The 26404-nt window shown below is 41.4% G+C and overlaps 1 protein-coding gene across 21 annotated transcripts in view; it reads right to left on the bottom strand.

The window, feature by feature from the left end:
• WDR27 (WD repeat domain 27) overlaps positions 1-26404 on the bottom strand; it is a 132112-nt gene that overhangs the window by 39049 nt on the left and 66659 nt on the right. For 14 of the 21 annotated variants that reach the window (XR_013993082.1, XR_013993083.1, XR_013993085.1 and 11 more), the window contains one exon: positions 13933-14031. The exons of 5 other annotated variants lie outside the window; for them this stretch is intronic. Coding sequence is in view for 11 of the 16 variants with exons in the window: in XM_081044430.1 (XP_080900556.1) it covers positions 13933-14031 (99 nt within the window). In the remaining 5 variants the exon portion in view is untranslated. Of the gene's footprint in view, positions 1-3921; positions 4204-13932; positions 14032-26404 lie in introns of all 21 variants that reach the window. 2 more of the 21 variants (XR_013993086.1, XR_013993087.1) reach the window with 1 other exon arrangement.

Here is a 26404-nt window from a genome sequence, read left to right as displayed (position 1 = left end):
TCAAGGAATTCCACCGGCAACCCCAAATCTGAAGTCAATGCCTTATTTATGTCTCATCTTCTAAATGTCTCACTTGGACAACTTGTGCCACTACAGCGAAGACAGATTTGTGGTGCCGCTTTTGGCTATGATAGAAAATTACTTGAATATTAAAATAAGTCATGTGACGTAGGCCTCCTAGTTCTCTGTCTGTATTGCATTTAAATTTATGATTTGTACGTTAACTGTACTCGAATCTGCAGAATATTTTCCAAAAGGAAAGGTACTGTCATTTTCAGGGATGAAATTAACTTTTATGGTGTGGGCACGATGAGACAGTCAGGAAATACCTGGAAATCACACACTCCTCAGAGCTAGAATGTCATATGTGAAAACACATATTTGAAAGCACTCAATGGCTAGAATAATACAAGTAGCAATGCCATATTAATAAAAATATAATTACATTCCCTTGCCTAGAACTGAAACAAGCAACTTTTTAGAAACCTTGATTTGGAATTTAGTTCTAGTCAATAAATCTAAGATGGAAAACATTCCAGTCCTAGGTCCCCACAGTGAGTAAGATATGACCTCTACTCGTGTAGCTGCCTCGGAAGGTCCCACGTGTCTCAAGTCCTCGTCTCCCAGGAGCCTCCCTGGTCCCCAGGGTGGCACTGTAACCAGTCTGCTGTTCTCACTCAGCTCCCTGGGGGTGCAGTGCTGGGGACAGTAACACCGAGTGTGGGATCCAAAATCTGTCCAGAGAGTGCTGGTCTTAGCATATCCACTTACCACTGTGCGGACTTACTCAAATATTTTCTTCTCCTCGTGCCTCAGTTTCCCTATCTGTAACTCAAAGATAATAGTGCCCATTTCTAAGGATATGATAATTCAATAAAGCACCTAGAATAGTGGCTGTTATGCAGCAAATACCTACTGAGTACAACAAAATATTTAAATCGAATTCAAACCATTCTGTCCTTGGCTACAAATAAGAAATCTGTCTTGGGCAAGCAGCAAAAAGAGAAACTCTAAGTTAGACCCGCTGTAGCCAGTGTGCGGGGAGGCTGGCACGTAGCCTGCCAGGAAGGTGAACACGGCATCAGAGGCAAAAGTCAAAGCAGAGAGTCGATGGGTGTCAATCCAAATAAAGATGGGCTCCATACTGCTCTGTCGCTTACTGGCTCTCAGACCTTGGTCAGTTTCCCCCTAGAGCCCTCAGTTACCAACCACCACGACACAAATCATTAAGATCACTTTTCTGTATATTGTATTATATATATTCACATGTGTATATTTCATAAATGCAAAATAACGTATATATAGATTTAAAAAACCCACCACACACACACGTGCACACACATACACAGTTCCACACTATAACTATCCTCTCAGTGGAGAAGAATGCTATTTGGAGAATCACAAGGATCATATAATTCAACAACCCAATTTTTGACATAAGCAAAGGGTTAGATATAAGACCAAGGCTCAAAGATTTGGTGAAGAATTACATGGCAAATACACAGGATTTTAGCATTACTATTTAAATCTCTTTAAGCGATAACTGTTTAAACAAAATTAACAATGGTTTGGAATTATAACAAATGGAAAGTAGAATACATGACAAGAGCAGCACTAAGTCCTATAGGAAAGGAGAGGTGGCAGCTGTGAGGTTCTAGACTGTAGATAAAGGGGGAACTGCCGTAAGTTAAAGACTCCACTATAAACCTTAAAACAGCCTCAAATCAACAAAACAAGGAATTACACATAAAAGCCAGGGAAGTGATAAAACACGAGTAAAAAAACATCCAATTGAGCCAAAGAAGGCAAAAGTTAAAGGAAACAACTATCAGATGGGCAAACAGAAAACAAATAAGAAAGATGCGAGTTTAGACATAACCATATCAACAATTGCAATAAATGTAAATGGTATAAACAAATCAATTCAAAGCAGAGATAGTCAAATTGGATAAAAGAGCAAGACAAACTAAATACCACCTATAAAAAATGCACTTCAGACATAAAGACCCAAACAAGTTAAGAGAAAAAGAATAAAAAAAGTCCTAACACCATTCAGAAGGAAGCAGAGTGACTGTATTACTATCAAAGTACTGTATTTCAAAACAAAGAAAGAAAGAAAGAATCAAACTTCATAAAACAAAAGGGGTCTATTCACCAACAGGACATAACAATCAGAAACCCAACAGAGTAGCTTAAAAATACAGGAAGCAATAAACTGATAGAATTACAAGGAAAAAGGGAAAGCCCACATTATGGTCAGAGATTTCAAACCCCTTCTCAATAGCTGACAGAATAAATAGACAATCGGTAAGTACTCAGATGATTTGAGAGACACAGCTAGCCTACTTGACTTAATTGCTATTTCTAGAATACTCCAGCACCACCAGCAAAATACACATTCAAGTGAACACAGAACATAGGACAAAGTTCAATAAATTTAAATCATGCCAAGTATGTCCTCTGATCACATGGAGTCGAATTAAAAAGCAATAAAAGAGCTCAGAAAAAACCCCAAGTATTGGAAGCAAAACAGCACACTTTTGGAGAACCCATGAACCAGTGAAGAAATGTAAAGGGCAATCAGAGAGAACTCGATGAACTAAATGAACACGGAAAGAGAACATATCAGAATTGGGGCAATGACGCGAAAGCAGACCCTCCGGGGCACTGACAGCACCCAACGCCTGAAAACAAAGGGGACCGGCTCCGGGCGTGGGCACACACCACACTCAGCAGCACAAACAGAAGGCATGGCACCTCACTTCCGTGCCCTGCCACGCTTAGTCTCACCGTCTGTGGGTGAGTGGCACCCACTCAAAAGCGAGTGGTGAGGGACCAGAACAGGCAGCAGATGGGAGACTGGCCGTAGGGAAGTTGGGAGATGCAGAAACCAGCATGAAATGTCTGCGCAACTGCTGGAAGTGGGATGAGGATCAGAGAGCAGAGAAGGAGGAGGAGCGATTGGGTAGTCTGCTGGCAATGAACGTGGGGGGACAGCGAGCAAGAACACAGGCTCACTGCAAGGCCCCAGGTTCGGCAGTTCGGGGACGGGGGTCAGCGACCAGCTGAGAAGGGAGCCAGCGGCAGGCCCTGGGACGAGGTCCTCTGTCCGGGTGACTGGGTGTGTGCCCTCTTTGGGGAAATGTCCACTCAGGTCCTCTGCCCATTTTCGAATTGGATTGTTCCTTAGGATGGAGTGTAGAACACAGGGCGTACAGTCTAGCTCTGCAGGTGACCACACCATAAGGTACATAAGTGCCAGACACTAGTGTACACCTGAGACTGATACAATGGTGTATGACAACTACACTTCAACAGGAGGAAAAGCCATTCTCATAGGTGCTGCATTCACTAAAGAAAAAAATCCATGGCAGTTGCTATATTTAGAGAAAATAAAGCCAGTTTGACTCAGCCCCACTGGGCTGAGGCATCATCCAACATTTTAGAAGAGTGTGTGTCTGGGAGACAGATTGTTATCCGGCTTACACAGCACCATATTGCTCCAGACGAATTTTGCCAGTCAGCAGCTAGGGGTTGGCAGAGAAACACAAATGTTTCCTTTCCAAAGAACAGAATACGAATGGTGTTTTACGTGTTTTTGCCTGGACTTTCAGGCCAATTTCTAAATGCAAAGACTATTTTTTGGTAAAATGTTATACCAGGACGAAACTTTATCCTCAATCAATCATCAGAAGACTGAGTTTTAACATTAAATTCTTCATAATATTCCAAATTGGAAACACCTAAGTAAATTGGGGCGCTATTCCAAACAAGACAAGGCACTGCCCACCCTGCTCTATTACATGTTTAGTATTTCAGGGGACCAGTAAGTCTCATTTACCATAAACACCTCTTCCAGATGTTAAAAATCTATACTATGTGTTCACCTACTTTAAACCGTGAGGACACTACTGGACTTACTGTGTGCTACGGCGTCCTTTCCTGCGGGGGGCATGGCTCCACGACAAGTACAAACCACACAACTGTGGGGCGGGAAGTGACTAAAATGGAGCAGAGTCTCTGAGAGCGTGGGGGCCTGCTTCGTGCACAACAGAAGGCTTTCTTCTTCGTGGTCATGTTGCGCAGAGACCTTGCACCCCCCTGACCATCAGGCGCGCAGCTCAGCATCAGCGCGGGGGGGACCAGCGATGCAAAGGCCCACTGAGGACACAGGGGGTGCTACCGGTGCACCAAGACGGTTTCCTGCAGAGGGAGGGATGGTGGTCCATTCGGAGGTTTTAAACCTTATCATTCAATTTACTCAAGTTCAATTTTTAAAACCTTAGTTCCTTAAGCTTTTAATTAACTTAATCTTATTTATTGTATATTTAGAAATCTAGAAAATCTTAACAATCACATGCAAAGTGGCCTTTGATTTATGTAAAATCTACTCATGGTGATTAAAATTCATCAGGTTATGAGTTAAATTTACAACTTAAATTATTTTAAAATTGTCAAGATTAATTTCAAATTTAATATATTACATTTCCTTGCGCAGTTTAAAGACAAAAAAAGCAAAGTGCTCCCAAGTTTTTAACTCTCAAAAATTTAATAAACTTATAAACATGGTGAATCTCAAGTTCTTTTAAAAATTCAAATGCTGCTAACAAACTTAGTGAAACTTTCTTATTTTTCTCAACTAAAATGTGACAAGAATTTATATGGAACCACGAAAGACCCCAAATAAGCCAAAGCGATCTTGAGAAAGAAGAACAAAACTGGAGGTATCACACTTGCTGACATCAAACTACACTACAAGGCTATAGTAATCCAAACAGCACGGTACTGGCATAAAAACAGACACATAGATCAATGGAACAGAACAGAGAACCCGGAATTAAACCCATGCCTATATGGTCATTTAATCTATGACAAAAAAAGGGCCAGAATATACATTGGGGTAAAAACAGTCTATTTAATAAATGGTGTTTAGAAAACTGGGAAGATACATTCAAAAAAATGAAACTGGATCACCTTTTTACACCATATACAAGAATAAACTCAAAATGGATTAAAGGCTTACATGTAACACCCAAAACCATAAAACTCCTAGAAGAAAACACAGGTAGTAAACTCTCTGACATTGCTCTTAATAATATTTTTTCTGATATATCCACTCAGGCAAGGGAAACAAAATAACAAATAAACAAATGGGACTACATCAAACTAAAAAGTTTTTTCACAGCAAAGGAAACCATCAACAAAATGAAAAGGCTGCCTACTGACTGGGAGAAGATATTCACCAATGGTACATCTTATAAGGGATTAATATCCAAAATTTATAAGGGACTCAAACAACTCAACACCAAACAAACAACCCAATTAAAAAATGGGCAGAGGACCTAAATATACATTTCTCCAAAGAGGACATACAGATGGCCAATAGACATATGAAAAGATAATGAAAGATAATGAAAGTGTTAATAACCTAACCTGGTAAGGAAACAACGGAAAACACTTTGAGAAGTATTTCTCTGCATCTATCAGAACCCTTTCAAAGTTTTTGCTATTTTACTCAGTAGTAGTACTTTTAATGACCTATTTTGAGAAAATAAATCTAGGTATATAGAAAACACTGTACGCTCCAAGCTGTAACCAAAACATTACTTATAATACCATGTTTCCTCCAAAATAAGACCTAATCAGCTCTAATGCATCTTTTGGAGCAAAAATTAATATAAGACCCGGTCTTACATTATATTATACCCAGGATTACATTATATTATATCATATTTATTATGTTATATTATTATATAATATTATATAGTATTATATAATATTAGATTATATTATTAGATTATATTATAAACAGTTTTACATTATATTATGTAAAACCCAGTCTTATATCATATTAAGACCAGGTCTTATATTAATTTTTGCTCCAAAAGACACACTAGAGCTGATGATCTGGCTAGGTCTTACTTTTGTGGAAACATGGTACCAAAATATCAAAAACAATCTAAATGTCCACTATAAACATCTTAAACGAAAATAAGAGGTTTTCAGATTCCTGTTTCCTTTCTCCCTATCTTTCCCCATGTCCAGGCACCCGCCAGCCTGAGGAGGGCGGGCTGCCACCCCGGGGCCCTCACACTTCCCGGACTTCCCCGTGCTTTCTCCCCTTGCCAGGACAGTGTTGCAGCCTGAGCACGGCCATGCACACTGGGCTCTGAATGCACAGATGGGCCTCCATCTGCACCTCGTCTCTTTCCATACACTGTCTGAGCTCTCCCATGTGTGCACTTTGTGTTCCAGGTAACATGGTCTAAATGCAGCCCAGGATAGCTCAGAAGGCCAGAGCACAAAGTTCCATTACAATACAGAAATGGACAATGAAAAAGAAAGCCTCAAGACTCACTATCAATAAGAAAGAGCTTTTACGTTAACTTACATTAATGCTCTTATTTCATTGATTATTTTATATGTGACACAAGATAAAACTGATGATTGTCATGTTAATGTAAGATAAATGTGACAACAGCAGATACAGCTATATTTGTGACTGTTCTATACTTGCAAAATTTTTGTCTATTTTGACCTTCCCGTGGAGCAGCTCTCCGCCAGGGCTGACCGACAATTTTCCTGAACTTGTCTCGTGACTAGTTAGACAGCCCGCCTCTCTAGACCACACTTTCAAACCCTGGGACCCCTGGTTTTGCAGCGCAGCCCACTCCCTTCTTCCACACGGCAGGTCTGAGACGTTTTGCATCTCTCTTGTTAGAAATCAGAGTTTAGCTTGGCTACCGTGTCAGCCAGGAAAATTAACTATGAGTTTCTTGACGTCATGTCCCTGTCCTACACAGTTAAGCATCTGAGCAGGTATGTCTATGGCCAGCATCCCAGTGTCCTCTGCACGCCCTGTGAGCCCTAGCTGACAACACACCCTCCCAAGCCACACTTGGCCACTCTGTGCTGCACAGCTGTGTCTCCTGGCAGCACATAGGAGTACTGGTCCAGCCTCCTGGAGCCGGGCCATTCCATGGAGCCCGTGCTCCCTCGTGAGCTTTGGGGTCCTCTGGTCATTTCCAGAGCTGTGGTGTAGTGGTCTCATATGATGTGTGAGCCCATGTTTTGTGACTGAGATGAAACTGTGTCCCCTGGGAGAGGTGCTGGATCGGAGCAGAGCTGCGTGACGGTTGGTCACAGACCCCAGGCTGTTGATGAGCGCTCAGCAGCGTGGTGCGGGTGGCCACCACTGGGGGCATCCCCACAGGCCCTGGGGAGAGGCGGCTACGGCCAGGGGACAGAGACCAAGACAATGAGACACTGTGGGCCATCCAAGAGTATGGCCTGCACGGGGCAGCCAACGCCACTGGCTCTGGACCTCGGGCCCGGGCTCCTGCCGGGAGGGCGCCTCTTTATCCATGGGCAATGGTGAAGACCGGCCAGCCCACAACAGCGACCCCTGGCCCATCCACACCGGCACTGTGCTGCAGCCACAGGGCGCTTCTTGGGTGCTGGTGGCTGGACACCACCTCAGACGAGCCAACTCTCCCAAGTTCGGCGACAACAGTGCGCCTCAGACTAAGCATGGACCTAACCCTCCACCCCTCGTGTCGGAAACAACTGTAAATGTCTTCAAACGACACCCAAAGTGGCTTCCTGGCTTCTTAAGAGACACTGACTTGTGAACTTGTAATTCCCGCGGGGAACCTGGTGACATCAGTTATTGGCACAGATGACCTCAGGCTGGGTATCCTTGGCCCGAGATAAACAGCCGCCCTCTGGCACAGGTGTTGCTGGAATAGTTTCATCAGCACGAGCACAATCTTTTCCAGAAGACTCATGAGTCTCACATCAATCACTGAGCGAGAACGGTGAGGAAAACGCTACTTTTTGATCCCACCCAGGAACATTCTGATGGCTCAAAACTTGAATTTCTGGAGGGGTATCTCTCACAACTGAAACTTATCTTACAAATAACTAGTCATGGAATTTGCCCCCTGCCTTTCTGCAAGTCGCACCAGGTCCCCGGGATAAAGGCAGCGATCGCCTCGTGTGCTCCACGCCAGCCATCGGCTCGGAGTCCTGAAGCAGGTTGTGGGAGCCCCGTGTCAGCCTCCCAGCTGTGAAACAGAGACAAATGCCCACTTTGTCGGATTTCATGAGCCCGCCGTAGATGAGGTCACAGATGAGACAGCATGGCACATGTGGGTTTCCTCATGGCCCTGGGCAGCGACCCCGCACAGCCAGCCACACACAGGGGCCAGGGTTGACACACAACCAGGAAAAGGGGGCTCCAATGATAGTAGCTCATCTTTGCAAGCACATATCAAACCCATGGAAGTCACCTAAAATTTATGAGATCAAGGAAAATAATAATGAATTGGGGGGAGGGTGGAGGCAGGGAGGCAGCCATTTTAACTGAAGAATTAAATCTGCTAGATTTGGCAAAATGAGACCCACCGCACCTATCCCACCTCTCATAAGGGTAACACTCATCCTTGGCAATACACCTAGGGTATCACCTGTTTTGTCCCCTCTGTGGAGAAAACAGCATTTCCAAGGTACCTACGACACCCCCAGCCCTCTGCACACCTTTCATCCTGCTGCCCACTGGGAGGAAAGTGTCTCCATTCCAGATCACAGAGCCCCATGGAACGGGGCCATCAGCACCCCTGTCTGTCGAGGGACGGCCCCACGCCTATGGCTCTAATCGCCCGTTCTGCCAGTGAACACAAAGCCATCCCCGCCCGACACCCCAACACACATTTTAATGTTAACATGTCTAAACTGGAAATCAGAGGGTCTTTTTCTACAAGTAAAAAGTTCAAATTATTGTTTCAATGTATCATTCCACAGAATTTTTTAACACAGAAGCTGGAGTTGGGTATTTTGTGCTATGGACACAATTTTAAACAACATTAGGTATAAGGTGTAACATGAGCTAATAAAACAGAAGAAAACACACTATTTGAAACAGGAAGCATGAGGATTCTAAGGTTTACTCCAATATCAGAAATGTTAGTGAAGGGATAACATGTATCTTAAAATCAAATAAATATGGTACCAAAAAACAAAGATGTTTAAACATATCAGGGATCCATTACTGAGGAGGTATGCTATTTCACAGAGATCTTTTGATAACCATGACCAGACAAAATGCAAAACTTTTGGACAATTAGCACTGGATTATTTTAGCATCATTCCTAGAATTCAGTAACGATCTTACACACATGAAGTGCAGCAGACTGTACTAATGTTTGAAAATATCCACTCATGTTCTGTGTGGCTTCTTGGTTTTCGGAGACGATCAACCACAAAACTGACTTCTCAAACTGTCCATTTTTTAATGGCATCCCATCAACAGTCAATGTCCATGAGACACACAACTGCTCTTTTTCCTCCCTTTCTTTCTCATAACTACATTTAGCCCACGTTTGTTTCTTTTAGTCATTAAAATAATCTCCGTGGCAATAGAGACCTACACAACATTTTCTAATTGAAAATTTTCAAGTATTCAAAATAGTTCTCAGTTCAATTATGCTAAGACATTTTGACACCAGTATTGAATTTTCAAAAACTTACATCAATATTTCATTTAAAAAGTCACTACCTTAAAGAACGACTGGGTCAAAGAAGAAATTAGAGGAGAGCTCAAAAGATACATAGAAACAAATGACAATGAAAATACATCCTACCAAAATTTTTGGGATGCCAGCGAAAGCAGTTATAGGAGGGAAATTTATATCATTACAGGCCTATCTCAAGAAACAAGAAAAATCCCAAATAAATAACCTCATGTTACACCTTAAAAAACTAGAAAAAGAAGAACAAGCGAAACCCAAGATCAGCAGAAGAAAGGAAATAACAAAAATCAGAGCAGAACTAAATGAAATAGAGAACAAAAAGACAATAGAAAAAATTAATGTGACAAAAAGCTGGTTCTTTGAAAAGATTAACAAAATCGACAAACCCTTGGCTAGACTCACTAAGATAAAAAGAGAGAAGACACTAATTAACAAAATCAGAAATGAAAAAGGGGAAGTTATCACGGACACCACAGAAATACAAAGGATTATCCAAGAATACTATGAAGGACTATATGCCACCAAATTTAATAACTTAGAAGAAATGGACAAGTTCTTAGAAACATATAGCCTTCCAAGGCTGAATCATGAAGAACTGGAAAATCTTAACAGGCCGATCACCAGTAAGGAAATTGAATCAGTCATCAAAAACCTTCCCAAAATCAAAAGTCCTGGACCAGATGGCTTCACCAGTGAATTCTACCAAACCTTCAAAGAGGATCTAATACCAATCCTGCTCAAACTCTTCCAAAAAATTGAAGAAGAGTCAGTACTCCCTAACTCATTTTATGAGGCCAACATTACCCTGATACCAAAATCTGGTAAGGACAACACAAAAAAAGAAAACTACAGACCTATATCTCTGATGAATACAGATGCTAAAATCCTAAACAAAATTCTAGCAAATCGAATACAACAATGCATTAAAAAGATTATTCATCACGACCAAGTGGGGTTCATCCCCGGGGCACAAGGATGGTTCAACATTCGCAAATCCATCAATGTGATACATCACATAAACAAAATAAAGGACAAAAATCATATGATTCTATCAATTGATGCAGAAAAAGCATTTGATAAGATACAACATCCATTTATGATTAAAACACTTACTAAAATTGGTATAGAAGGAAAATACCTCAACATAATAAAGGCCATATACGACAAGCCCTCAGCTAATCTCATAATTAATGGTGAAAAGCTGAAGCCCTTTGCTCTACGTTCAGGAACACGACAAGGTTGTCCCCTATCACCTCTGCTTTTCAACATAGTGTTGGAAGTCCTCGCCAGAGCTATCAGGCAAGAGAAAGGAATAAAAGGCATCCAAATTGGGAATGAAGAAGTTAAATTGTCACTCTTTGCAGATGACATGATGCTATATATAGAAAACCCTAAAGACTCCACCAAAAAGCTATTAGAAACAATCAATGAATACAGTAAAGTTGCTGGCTACAAAATCAACGTACAAAAGTCCATTGCTTTCTTATATACCAACAATGAAATCTCAGAAAAAGAGATAGAAAAAACAATTCCTTTTGCAATTGCAGCAAAAAGAATAAAATACCTAGGAATAAACTTAACCAAGGATGTGAAGGATTTATATGCTGAAAACTATAAGACATTTTTGAAAGAAATTGAAGAAGACACAAAGAAATGGAAAGACATTCCGTGCTCATGGATTGGAAGAATCAACATAGTTAAAATGGCCATATTACCCAAAGCCATATACAGATTTAATGCAATCCCCATTAAAATCCCAATGGCATTTTTTAAAGAAATAGAACAAAAAATCATCAGATTTGTTTGGAACCACAAAAGACCCCGAATAGCCAAAGCAATATTAAAAAAAAAGAACAATACTGGAGGTATCACACTCCCTGATTTTTCCTTGTACTACAGGGCTACAATAATCAAAACAGCTTGGTATTGGCGGAAAAACAGACACATAGACCAATGGAATAGAATTGAGAACCCAGAAATAAAACCACATAAATATGGACAGATAATTTTTGACAAAGAAGCTAAAAACATACAATGGAGAAAAGACAGCCTCTTCAATAAGTGGTGCTGGCAGAATTGGATAGCTACGTGCAAAAGAATGAAACTGGACTGCTATCTGTCACCATGTACCAAAATTAATTCAAAATGGATCAAAGACTTAAGCATAAGACCTGACACAATAAACTGCATAGAAGAAAACATAGGTACTAAACTTATGGACCTTGGGTTCAAAGAGCATTTTATGAATTTGACTCCAAAGGCAACGGAAGTAAAAACTAAAATAAACAAATGGGATTATATGAAACTGAAAAGCTTCTGCACAGCAAAAGAAACTATCGACAAAATAATGAGGCAACCAACTGAATGGGAGAAGATTTTCGCAAACAGTTCCTCTGATAAGGGGCTAATATCCAAAATATACAAGGAACTCATGAAACTCAACAACAAGAAAACAAACAACCCAATTGAAAAATGGACAGAGGACCTGAAGAGACATTTCTCCAAGGAGGACATACAAATGGCAAATAGACATATGAAAAAATGCTCAACATCGCTAATCATCAGAGAAATGCAAATGAAAACCACAATGAGATATCACCTCACCCCAGTCAGAATGGCTATCATCAACGAGACAAATAGTAACAAATGTTGGAGAGGCTGTGGAGAAAAAGGAACCCTCATCCACTGTTGGTGGGAATGCAGACTGGTGCAGCCGCTATGGAAGGCAGTGTGGAGGTTTCTCTAGAAATTACGAATAGAGTTACCATATGACCCAGCAATCGCTCTCCTGGGTATCTACCCCAAAAATATAAAAGCATTTCTCTATAGAGACACGTGTACTCCAATGTTCATTGCAGCTTTGTTTACGGTGGCCAAGACATGGAAACAACCAAAATGTCCTTCGATAGATGAATGGATAAAGAAGTTGTGGTACATATACACAATGGAATACTATTCGGCGTTAAGGAAAGATGATATAGGAGCATTTGTGACAACATGGATGGATCTCGAGAGAATAATGCTAAGTGAAATAAGTCAGACAGAAAAAGCAGAGAACCCTATGATTTCACTGATATGTGGTATATAAACCAAAAAGAACAAGACAAACAAATGAGAAACAAAAACTCATAGACACAGACAATAATTTAGTGGTTACCAGAGGGTAAGGGGGTGGGGGGTGGGTGATGAGGGTAAAGGGGATCAAATATATGGTGATGGAAGGAGAACTGACTCTGGGTGGTGAACACGCAATGGGATTTATAGACGATGTAATACAGAATTGTACACCTGAAATCTATGTAAATTTACTAACAATTGTCACCCCAATAAAATTAATTTAAAAAAAAAAAAGAAGTCACTACCTAGTTCACCACCATACACCTCACTGGCCGCTTAGCTTTGCTCTCCTCTTCTGACCCTCATTGCTGACCACCCCTCAGCCTCACTGGCAGAGTGTTATTCAAAGGATTAAACAAGGAGTCACCTAAATCAGTAGTGGACTGACAAGCTAAATTAGGGTCAATGATGGAATGGGGTGTGATGCCCTCAAGTGACACCGATGGGGGCTCCACAGTCAATGACGTGACATGCGTCATCCAGTTTTCAACATTCAATACAAACGGAAGGCAAACTGTGTCCCACGCCCTGTCACATGCCCTGGATTGCAACAATCCATCTTAGAGAAATAGAGGCAGTTAACAAAATAGCATCTACAGATGGTCCCACTTCGTTTACACACATGCGTTGGGCAGCTGCACATAACAACACAGTAATGTAATTCTCCAATCACAGCTTCAAACGTAAAGGGACAAAAATGAAATCTATATTCCCAAATACTTGAATTATTTAATACTTAATATTTTTACATCTTCTATAAAAAAACTTCCTCTGCATTTTAATACAGGTACGTTCACATTTCTATATGATTGATTTGCAACTGGTACTATTTTCTCTTAAATTTTTCTCTGAAAAAAGTAACTTTCTTTAAATTTGTGGTCTTTTCTCTCCATCCAAATTCTTTTCATGAGAATTTTCCAAATGCTTTCCTTACTTTCTCTGTACTTGTTGACTTGCTTCCTTCAATTTTAACTATGTTCATATTAGTGCTCCATGTCACCATATTGGTCCCTGGAAAGTTCCAGGATTTTCTGTATTTCACTTAGAGCAAATACACATCAGCCCTGAATGACAAATACTTTCACTGTAAAAGAAAATGCTCGATAATATGCTTTTCCCCAAAAATGGACTGCTTCCTAGGTTTGTCTCCCTGTAATCAATGAAAACTGCCACGTAATCTTAAATATTATGAAACTTCCCCAAAATAAAGTCTGACAGATACAAAAGCTCAGAGGTGAGACTTGCGAGGAGCAGTGGTACCCCCACTCACACAGGAGGACTGTACCTGGGAGGCTGAGGGGCTGAAGGCCACTCCAGTGACCGTGTCCGTGTGTCCTGACAGCCTGTGACAAAAAGTGCTCGAGCCCATTTCATACACATATGCCTAAAAGACAAAGCAAACAGGTATTCTCTGTTGAAAAAGACAATAATCAAAGATATATTATGCAAAGCTGGAGTATATTCAATGGCTAATCAAGTGTCATGGCAGCAATTCCCATAATGGACAAAATGTCACGTAAGTCACAGAACTAAATTTATGAAATACGCATATCTTCTCTTTTCCCTTTTAGAATTTTTAAATTAATGAATTGATATCATCTTGTCTAGCCCATCATCAGACTCCACTATACCGTGAACAGTTTTAAATATATGCTCCTATTTGATGAGTAATTTCAAGGAGGGAGTACAGAGTTTGTATTCCAACCTGTCAACCGATGGTCGTTGTCACCAATTCAATGCCAACCCCAATTTGGGGTGTGGTGAAGAAGGAAACCATTCAATGCAAAGAGCTCAGTTGCAACGCATGGCTGTGTGTAACATGGCTGTGAGCAGCCCTGAGCACGAGACCAGGTGGCCCAGTGTTACAGCCCAGCCCTTCCCTGGCTAGACAGCTCCGCTCTGGCACCCTACATTCTGCGCCGACGGCTCTGCTCCCCTCAGCTTTGGTGTTTCAGCTCCAACAGGGGTTACGCAGTCTTCAATGGAAAGTTCACTCCTAATCTCACGGGGATTTCAAAACGACCTTTGCCATCACTATTTTATCTTCAAGACGGACTTACTGAGGGATCTTCTAACTAATTCTGGAGATTTCTCAGGATTGAAGGCTCTCCTGTTGTCTGCTATTTAGATTGAGCAGATGAGGGAAACTCTAACGACCACAGCTCTTTTGCACCCATTGTTTCTGATTATAAAATACGAAGGTTACTATAAACAGCAAACATTTATCGAACACTAACTTCTATCTGAATCACCTCATCTAATCCTCTGCAGATACATGAAGATATTATAACTGTCCCAATTCTACCTCAAGGAAACAGGGTTTGGGGTCGCCAGTCTTCTCAGGCCACACAGCTGTGGGAGTTGGAAACTGGCTCGAACCCACAGCGGCCGTATTTCAGAGTCTGAGGCCCTCACCTACTGGTTGGAGCCTAGGCCCACTCAGTGTCTCCTAGCACGGGTCAGCCTTGTCACCCACTCATCACTCTAACTAGAGTTCCATGGGTCACATTTCCACACGTGCACGCCGGTGCTCAGTGGTCCCACTGGAACAGACGCTTTGGAAACCGGTTTGGAAGTTTCCGATAATGTGAAACATACAGCAACCCTTCAGAGCCAGCATCTCAGTCCCCTGCCTAGCCCAGGGAAATGAAAACAGACGTCAACGAAGACCTGCACAAAACTACTCATAGCACCAGAGCACAGACAAGTGAAACCCACAACTCCTGTATGGCCTGTAAATAAATTCTATGTTGGGATTGTATTACAAGTTATCACACACACACACACACACACACACACACACGCACACACGCATCTTCCCTCTAGTTCCCAGCTACGGAAACAAACAAGATTTTGAATCAGGGTGACATCTCCACAACACATTTAGATGCACTGAAAACCAGCAGGTCCTACTGGAAAGTGCCGCTGTGCTCTGAGAAGCAGATGCCGTGGGGACATCATTCATTTGGTTCTGCACACTCTGAGTCTAGGTGACAGCCAGGTCTGCACATGGCCCGCAGCTGTGACATGTTCAGGAAGCAGAAAACCAGGTCAGATTACTGGATATCTGTGTGAGTCGTGAAGTCGAGGAGAGCTCAGACCGTGGGTGTGGGTTGAGCTCACAGCGGAAGATGTGAGAAGAGGAGGAAGCGTCACAGAAGTCACATGCATCCAGAGAACCAGGAGTAAGAAAAGAGATGAGAGCAAAAGCTGTAAAGACACAAGGAGTGGAATGTGGGGACACCGTCCAGGAGGTTAGGCAATTGGGTAGGCACCATAACCGCCCACATCAAATGCGACAGAAATCCAACCACTAAGGAAGGTGAATGCCAGGGGACAGTTTAAGCTAGTATTTCTAGGCTCCGGGGAACTTGCTTAGAAGCTGCTGGAAAATGGACTGAGAATGAAGGAGCAGAGAGAGTGTGTTCTTCTGTGGCGGGATCCTGGGCCAGTGGAGACAGGGTGAGCAGAGGTGCAGGTGAAGACAGAGCTGCTCCTTTGTCCCCTGAAAGAGGAGGAACACGGTGGGTGAGTGCAGACAGTTACCTAATGCGGCTGCAAAAATCAGAAGGCGGTGTTGGAAGTTTCCTTCTCAAATCAGCTTCTGCTACCTAACTATCTCTTGTTGAAAGCCCTCCCTGAGACTCGCTATGTTTTTACCTAATTCTAAATCGGAATTAGCACTGGCTTTTATTTGCATGAAACCTCAAAATGCACATAAGATGGCCCATAATAGTCCAAGAAGAAGAAGAAGTCCAAGAGTTATTTAAGAAACAGGCTTTTATTTTCTATATGAAAATATTAGGTTGGTGCAAAAGTAATTGCAGCTTAAAAGGAAAAAATAAATGCAAAAACCGCAATAACTTTTGCACCAACCTAACTATTAAATGGAACACATCTTTTCGCACAGAAGTTTCTTGAGTCAAATGACCCTTTCTGCTCATGACAAACTTGAAACTTGAAAACAGCAGTTGGAGGCCCCAAATGTCAGAAATTTCTTTTTAGATATATGCTTGTCATGGGCCACACTTCCACACAGTGGCAACGCCTGTCCAAAAAAAACAAGATTTACCATGCAGAATATGGTGGAAAACTGAGGAATAGCTTTCAAATGATCCAATGCCATTGCAGTCCACGTGGAGAACAAATGTTTCAACTACAAAAAGTTACTTGATTCAAGAAGCACCTTTCCCCATCAAAGAGGAATAAGCTGTAGCTAAAATGTACTAAGAAACAAATGAGACTGGAAATAGAACTGTACGCAGTAAATCTTACTCCAGAACTGACTTAATAGGCCCTGAGAAAAGGGGCAGGGAAAAAGGAAGCATATTTTTTTAGGCAAAAGATGAGAATATGGCACAAAGCGCTCGGGCTGGAATAACACTTTGCTGTTCGAAAATATTTTCACAGAAATTGTAAGGGACTGAACGTACTACCGAGAGAGACGAATGTTTCTTTCGTCTCAGAGTTCACGTGCCATTCATCTCCCTGGACCCAAATTATTCCCATAGAGGAAATGGGAAAAAGAATTGCAAACAGAAGTTAGTTCTACATTTCTGAAACTTCATAATCGCAGTGCTGTCGCCCACAGGGAGTCGACTGTCGCATTTACTTTGCATTTTAAAAATATTTCCAGAAATGACGTTTGTCAGAGCTGTGCACGTTTCTTCAGGTCACTGGATTTTAAGTCCATGAGAAAAATAACAAATTTTGCTCAGAAGACCAAAGTGTTCAAGATGTAATTCAGAGCCCTATTTAAAACCCCACTAACACAGAAGTGTTGCCAGCTTCCAGCAGGAAGCAAAGAATGGGTTAGAAAACCATGATTTGGGCACACGACATTTGGTGCCCACCAAGTGGGCCACTGGTGCTTGATGACACTGCTCTGGGTTCTCCCATCAGGCTTTGAGGCAGACATACAATACTCTCTCCTGGGCCTCCATCAAGGTCTGGTAACAGGAAATGTGACAACCGCAATGGGAAGCTCCACCCCTCTCCCTGCCCATCCCTACCCCCCAGCCCCCACCTTCGCCACTGACTCTTGAAACACACAGCAGTGGTCACTGGTGTGGCGCTGACACTAGTCACACACCTGGGTGTCACACACCTGGGATAGCAGCAGCTTTAATGGCCCTGAAATAAATCTTCATCAACTTTCTTCCTAATAACAATCTAGTCATTTTCAGCATCTTGGGACCTGCCATCAATTATATAACTAGTATCTTTAAGGATCCATTAGTTCATTCCTGTTGATTTCTTTCAAAATGTGGTCCTATAGTGAAACACCAGGGCAGAGGGATCTGGCAGAGGAGCAGCTCACATCGGCTCACAAGCTGTCACATCACAGTATGGCAGCTTTCTAAGTGCTAATTTCTAAGCAGTATTTACTAAGTGCAACCCCACACACACTTCACGTAACCCCACTGCAGACGTCACTGCTCGTTGCTGCAAATGAAACCCTCACAGGTTGGAGAGAAGTGAGTCCCAGACCCCTGGCCAAACGCAGCTTCTCCAGCCACTGTCCCTTGTCACAGAGCGGCTGTGTTCAAGGGGACACGCCGGCCCACGCTGGGCTTGCACAAAGGTAACTCAAACCACGTGTGTCCAGTTCTGTTCCCAACACCTGTGCTTGGCCTCTAATCTGGAAATTTGTCAAACAGACACAAAAGTGGAGCATTACACAGTGAGCCCCGTGTACACGTAGCCCAAGTAGAACACGACCAAGAATGTGCTCCATTTGCTTCAACTGCCATACTCTTTTCCCGGTATGTAGTTTTTTGTGGTCGAAGTATTAATCGTGTGAAGTATTTTGAAGCAAACTACAAAGGTGACGCCACATGTGTTTTGTAAGCACCTCTAAAAGTAGGGACATTTTACACACAACCGTGCTGCCATTTTAACACCTAACTAAAATAAAAATAATTCCTTGCTATTTAACACCCAGTCACAATAATTTCCCAGTGTTCTCAAGTGTCCTTTTACAGTTATTTGGGGAAAATCAGGAATCAGGACCCATACATTGTTTCTATGTCCCTCTCACTTTTGGTTTGGAGCAATCCTTTCTCTCCCTGCCTGTTTGTTTGGTTGGTTGTTTTGGGGGGGGTTTCATGCCATAAACCTGAAGGCACTGTCTCCTGAAGAATGTTCCATATTCATGATTTGTCTGTTTGCCTCCTTGTGACGTCTTTAAACTTATTCCATTGTCCTGGGTACTTGCTGTAAGCCAGAAATTACCCATAAAGACTCGGTTGGGCTCAGGTCCAACTCTTTTTTACCGGAATACCCCTGGTGAACGCCCCGCGGGGTGGGCCTCAAAATGGCCTCAGGAACGTGGACCCAGTCTAAGCTCAGAGACGCTGTCACTGGCCGAGGCCTAGGAGGTGGCAGCAAGTGTTTACCAAGAGGTCGCCCCTCCGAACAAGGGTCTGCTGTCACCTACCAGCGTGGTGCCGCGGGGCAGGCGCTAGCCTGGGTCCCTGCGACACTGACCCGTGACCTTTAACCAATGTCCCCACCCCCTGCCGGACAACCCGTCCTACTCTGAGTTTGAGCCGAAACACTTCATTTACATGGACTCATGCAGTGTCTGTCCTGGGACCGCCTCCTTTCACGTAGCACGTCCTCAAGGCCCATCTCTGCTGTCCCACATTGTAGGGTTTTCTTCTGTTTTATGACCGCATAGCACTCCATTGTGTGTATATACCAGATCCACCAATGAACATTTGAGTAGTTTGCACATGTTGGCTCTTGTTGCAGTGACATGGAAGTGCAGATGTCTCTTTACAACCCCGATCTCATTGCCTTTGGATAAATAACTAGAAGTGGAATTACTGGGTCAAAGGTTGTTCTATTTTTAATTTTTTGAAGAACCTCCACACTGCCTTCCATAGCGGCTGCACCAATCTGCAATCCCACCAACAGTGCACGAGGGTTCCCTTTTCTCCACATCCGCGCCACACTGATTGTTTGTTGATTTATTGATGATAGCCATTCTGACAGAAGTGAGGAGGTATCTCATTGTGGCTTTAATTTGCATTTCTCTGATGATCAGTGATCTTGAGCATCTTCTCATGTGTCTATTAGCCATCCGCATGTCCTTTTTGGAAAAATGTCTATTCAAGCGTCTGGGGAACCATCGATCTTTATCTGATAGTCTCATCTCCTGATGACATTTGCCAAAATCAGTTACTTTTAGATTCCAAGACGGTAAGTTTCTAATTCTGTCATTCAAACCAATTGAATTCTTCTCTAAAAAATAACATTTCCTCTTCTGTCGCGTCCAGTGCAACACGGGCAGTGAGGGTGTGAGAAGGGGCGGTTTGGGTTAAGTTTTTAAGAAAGAAACAAACAGAGACTTAATGCAGTTAAATCTCTCCGAAGGCCAGGGGTCTCTCAGCCTCAGAGGACTGGAGCCCCGAACAAAGCCGACTGGAGGCTTTTATTGACCAGTATGCAAGGGAGTCACAGTGTTTTATGGCACGGTCTGTGAGACTCATTTATTATATAAACATCCCAAGCCAATTTATCTTAGTCTTTAAACAGCCGAAGTACAAGGTCCCACTATATCTTACTTAAGGTAAATATCTTCTCAGTGTTAAGTCTCTCAGATATAACAGATAACTGGTCTTCGTTCTCCTCATTACTTTTCTAACTGACAGCTGTGAGGGAAAAGCCAGAGCCGGCAGCAGACTTTCCCAGGCAGGGGGAAGGGGAGGCAAGGCCCTTTCCCATATTTGTTTAAGGCAGCTTATTGGGGATCCCCACTCGGTTCCGCCTGGCTTAGGTTGTATCTCCTGTGAGATATCTTTCTTACCCATCTTTGGCTGCAAACCATCTTTTGGGGACCAGACAGAGAGACATAAGGTGTAAACAAAAGGATGGAACAGAATCCCAGAAAGGCACAATCTCACAGACTCTTCTTTCCTTAAGGAAAGACATGGAGGGACAGTTGGCTAGGCTGTTGTGCGACTACACTCTTCAAATAGGACATTAGTTAACTTGAAACGTAGTCCAAACAGGAAAGGCAAGACAAATGCTCAATTCTTTCCCATAAGAAGGCATCTTCTGAGTAAAGAACTAGTGCCTTAGTTACCTCCCAATGGAGACTAATAAGGTTGGGGTTTGCTTTGGTTTGTTTTTAGTTACCTCTTTTTTGAAATGTCATTGGAAAACCATGAGATTTTAAATATATAATGTTTTAAAGTCAATTATAATCACTATGCTTTTCATGCCCAGCTATGCCTCTTTGGCCTTTGGTGCGATGTTGTTTCCCGTGGCCTTTTCATGTGATGCCCTTGCTCTTCCGTTTCTTTCTCTCTTATTGGCACAAGATGCTGTGACCAATCTTGTCCTAGTAGCTATCTTTTATTAAAAACTGTATATAAAACTCTTAGCCCACCCCTTGTAAGACACTGTATGTCCATTTCCTCCTATGCCCAACATTGAAATTGTCTAGCAATCATTTTTCATCTCTCTATTCCCTCTCCTATACTATCCAATTGTAGTTATTTGAATTACCTTAGTATTTATATTCTCAAATAAATCTAAGAGTGTATATTCTGTTGTCAGCTTCAAGTGATAGCCTGTTCCTAATTATTCTCTATGAGAAAAATCAAAGGACTTATCCTACTCTCTAGAATACTCTCACTCCTCCCATTTTTGTATTATATTTAAAGTGTAATCGATATAACATTTACAAAGTATTTTGGTGCCTTCATTCTCATCTTCCAATTTTAGTTATATTGTTGAACATATTCATTGTTCACCTTGAACCATGTTGAAGTTTCTTCAATCTCACCTTGGTTTTGTAAAGCTTCTTTCTTCAAGAATAAATCAAGGTAACACTGCTCATTCAGTTTGGGCATGTTCATAACAGTGTGTCTGGTTTCATACTTAAAGGATAATTTATGTGGGTATAAAACTTCTGAGGAAGATTTTCTCTGTTAGCTTATGTTAAATGTTCCTCCCAGTGTTTTCTAATCTAAAATAATGGTTTAGAGAAGTCTAATAATGCTCACTGATATTCTTCCTTTTATAAGTTTTAGAAGACTTTTTAGAAGAAAAATATGTTTTGTTACTGTTAGTGTTGTTGTTAATGATTACTCAAATTGATTACTAAGCCATATTTCAGTGCTGACAAGTCTGGTTCAATTTTCACAGGTGTCCTTTCAATATACAGATTTAATTTCTGAAAAACTATTTTTGAAGTACAATTTTACATATTAGTTTTCTTGATTCAAAACAAAATCTTCAGGGACTCCAATTATATGGAACTGAATCTCTTTTGCCAAACTTCTGTATCTGCCCTTACATTTTCTTCATTCATATATGAATTTATTTCTCTTCTCCCTCATACACTCTTTTTCCCTTATTGTGCTCTCTGTAGTTACCTACTCTCTACAGTATTCATTCAAATTTGGTCTTTATTTCTGAAAATTGTTTTCTAATGCTTTCCTAAATTCATCAGTTTTCACGTTACATACTCCTATTGTCTAGCAATATCATTTCTGAACTCTTCTGTTTCTGCTTTAGCTGCTCTGTTAAAATTTATGTATATTCTTAATGTCATTCAGCTCATTTGTAAATATATTGTTAGTTGTCATCTACCTAGAAAACACGTTTTTCTGGTGTGATATTATCGTCTGTGCCAATGGTTTTGGCTCATCCTCATCTTTTTGTGGTATAAAAGACTGTCAGATCCAAAGTTTGTATCACACAGTAAATAGAAAATAGGACATATAGGAGAAATAGAGACAAAGTCAGATAGTCAAGTTGAGACATATTGTGAAGCTTCTCATATACCACACAAAAATATGTGGTTTGTATTCTACATAATATTCGAGAACCAGCAAAATATTTTAAGCAGATAAGAACCTGCTTGTTTTCCACCCATTAAAAGAAGTTTGTTAAAGTCTTCCATTATGACTAAGGATGTTTCTTTTCATGTTAGAGTTATATTACTTTTGCTTTAGATATTTTGAAACTATGTTTTGGGGTTCAAACAGATTTAGAATTATAATTTCTATATAAACTGGCATTGTTGTCGTTATTAAATGGCCCTCATTATCTCTAGCAATGCTTTAAGCCTTGAAGTCTACTTTACACTTAAGTATTTTCACAGCAGCATCATTTCCCATCAATGTTCTCTCTTTATACTTTAATTTCAGTTATTATCTTTTCAAGTTGTGCTAACATATATGTTGAATAAAAATAAAATGATCAAAAATTTCAAGAAAATATAATGTACAGAGTTGACATACATTTGGCTTCTGAAAGAACAGATCCATACTTAAAATCTCTCCTGAATTTCTTAAATAATATACAAATACTGTTAAAGCCTTTGAAGCAAATAAGGATTTTATATTCTACCTGAAAACCAAGAATTTATTATACATAATAAGATGTTCCATAAGACAATTTAATTGGGTAGATGGATGGATTTGAATTGGTAAGAGTTTTAAGTACTTGACTGAATACAGATAAACAATTTAGAGGAAAACCCAAAAGTTCCATTATTTTGTCATTGTTTGTGGTGGTGATGGTGCTAACAAGGATTTTGTTCAGAATTGAAAAAAAAAAAAGACAATTTGAAAATGTGGGTCATCAAAATGGTGGCGTGAGGTGAGCCTCTGTAAATCTCTCCTGGAATTTACAACGAATCGAACAACCATAACTCCACAAAGGACTCCCTGCACAGCACACAGGCAAGACGAAGAGGCCCACTACTGAATTCACCTAAAGGTGGGAGAATCACGCGAGCGGGGGAGGAGGGAAAGGAGAAGTGCGGAGACGGAGCCGCGCGGGCGCAGGACACAGACCTAGCTCAGTGCTCGGAGCCCGCTGCATCCCGGATCTTCCGCAGCTGCGGGAGGGAAGGACTCGGACTGCTAGGGCTCCGCTTATGACCCACAGGGCTGAGGGGGCAGCATATAACACGGCTGAACTCAAGGCTCACGGCAGAGACCTCGGAGCAAAGACTGAGGGAAGAAGGCTGAAAACGGTGGTTTAAGCCCTCACTGCCAGCAGAGAACAAAAGCCTTAGGCACTGAGACTAGCCGCCCCCTCTCTGCCCTCCCAGAGCTTGCCCAGCCCCCACCTGCCCGTTGCTAGAAGCGATAAAGTAGCAGTCAGATCAAAAGGACAGGATATTTGCTGTTCTGAACTGTGGAACGCAGACACAGATTCCCAGCCCAACTAGTTCCGGCAAAGGGGAGGGAGCTGTGGAAGCAGGACTGGCTGTGGTGGTGGTCGCCGCCATTGCTCTGGGCCACCTCTCACAACTCACCCCGCCCCTGGCCCCACCTATCTGGGTGGATCCCTGCAAGAGTAAACAGAACTGCTGAAAGATACGGGCTCTGAATGTGGTGCAGAAAGAGCTTTGGAACTTCAAAAGCTCTCCGCATATCCACACGGACACTGTGCCCTGTGATGCAGGCGAATGATTAACAGAGGAGAAGCCCGTCTCCCAGGGAATCCCCCCATTGTGTGAGAAGCTAGAATAGGGCAGAGAAAACATAGCACTACCGTGTGAGAGAGAAAAAAAGGCTGCAGTCAGAGAGAAAATAAAACATTCTACCAACACCTACTGGAAAACAAAAGAAAGACCTCTTCCTAGCAACCTGTTGCAGAACCCACTCCTGTACATGTCTAGAAAGAGAAATAATAAATCAGTAATTGCCATGAATAACCAAGGCAACAAGACAGCTCAGAAAGAAAGTGAAAAGTCTCCAGAAAAGGAACTTAAAGATATGGAAATATGTGACTTAAATGATAGAGAATTCAAGATTGCAGTTCTGAAAAAACTCAAGGAGATGCAAGAAAACACAGAAAGGCAGTTTAATGAACTCAGAAACACAATCAAAGAACAACATGAGCATTTTATGAAAGAGACTGAAATTTTAAAAAGGAACCAAATAGAATTTCTGGAGATTAATAACTCAATAGAAGAAATTAAGAATGAAATAGCCAGCTTAGGTAGTAGAGTTGACCAGATGGAGGAAAGAATCAGCAACAATGAAGATAGAAACCTGGAAATTACACAGATGGAAGAAGAAAGAGACTTGAGACTTAAAAGAAATGAAAGAACTCTACAAGAACTTTCTGACTCCATCAGAAAGAGCAATATAAGAATAATGGGCATACCAGAAGCAGAAAAAAGAGTGAAGGGAACAGACAATATAGTCAAACAAATCGTCGATGAGAACTTCCCAAACTTGTGGACAGAACTGGATCCTCGAATCCAAGAAGCAAATAGAACACCTAATTACCTCAATCCCAAAAGGCCTTCACCAAGGCACATTGTATTGAAGCTGTCTAAAATCAACGCCAAAGAAAGAATCCTCAAGGCAGCCAGGGAAAAGAAGACGGTAACCTACAAAGGAAAGCCCACTAGATTATCATCAGATTTTTCAGCAGAAACTCTACAAGCCGGGAGGGAGTAGAACCAAATATTCAAACTATTGAAAGAGAGAAATTATGAGCCAAGAATAATATATCCAGCAAAGATATCCTTTAGATACGAAGGAGGAATAAAGACCTTTCCAGACATACAGAAGCTGAGGGAATTTCTAATACATGACCCGCACTACAAAAAATACTAAAGGAGGCTATTCGACCACCATCAACAGGGACAATTTGTGGCAACATGAAAAGGGAGAGAGTAAAGGCCTGACCTGAATATGGGAATGGAGAAAATAAGCGTGCTGAAGAGACTAGAATACTCTAAATATCAAACTTGCTTTTACATAAACCTAAGGGTAATCACTCAAAAAAAAAATCCAGAGCTGAAATATATACTGTAATAAAAGAAGAAACAGAGAGAAACATAGACTACCACTACACAGAAATAATAGACAACAACAAAAAGACAAAGAAACAATGGAGACACAGCCTTACCAGAAAACTAAAGATAGAATGACAGGAAACCCTCACATATCAATAATCACCCTAAATGTAAATGGACTGAACTCACCGATAAAAAGGCACACAGTAGCAGACTGGATCAACTAAACCCGACCATATGCTGTCTCCAAGAGACACATCTCAGCTACAAGGACCAACACTAATTAACAAAATCACAAATGAAATAGGGGAAGTTATCATGGACACCACAGAAATACAAAGGATCATCCAAGAATACTATGAAGGACTATATGCCACCAAATTCAATAACCTAGAAGAAATGGACAAGTTCTTAGAAACACATAGCCTTCCTAGGCTGAACCATGAAGAACTGGAAAATCTAAACAGACCAATCACCAGTAACGAAATTGAATCAGTCATCCAAAACCTTCCCAAAAGCAAAAGTCCGGGACCAGATGGCTTCACTAGTGAATTCTACCAAACCTTCAAAGAGGGTCTAATACCAATCCTGCTCAAACTCTTCCAAAAAATTGAAGAAGAGTCAGTACTCCCTAACTCATTTTATGAGGCCAACATTACCCTGATACCAAAACCTGGTAAGGACAACACAAAAAAAGAAAACTACAGACCTATATCTCTGATGAATACAGATGCAAAAATCCTAAACAAAATTCTAGCAAATCAAATACAACAATGCATTAAAAAGATTATTCATCACGACCAACTTGGGTTCATCCCCGGGGCACAAGGATGGTTCAACATCTGCAAATCCATCAATGTGATACATCACATACACAAAATAAAGGACAAAAATCATATGATTATATCAATTGATGCAGAAAAAGCATTTGACAAGATACAACATCCATTTATGATTAAAACACTTAATAAAATAG

This window comes from Rhinolophus hipposideros (assembly GCF_964194185.1).
Source record: "Rhinolophus hipposideros genome assembly, chromosome: 3".
NCBI classification, from domain to species: Eukaryota; Metazoa; Chordata; class Mammalia; order Chiroptera; family Rhinolophidae; genus Rhinolophus; species Rhinolophus hipposideros.
This window is presented reverse-complemented; position numbering and strand designations above follow the sequence as displayed.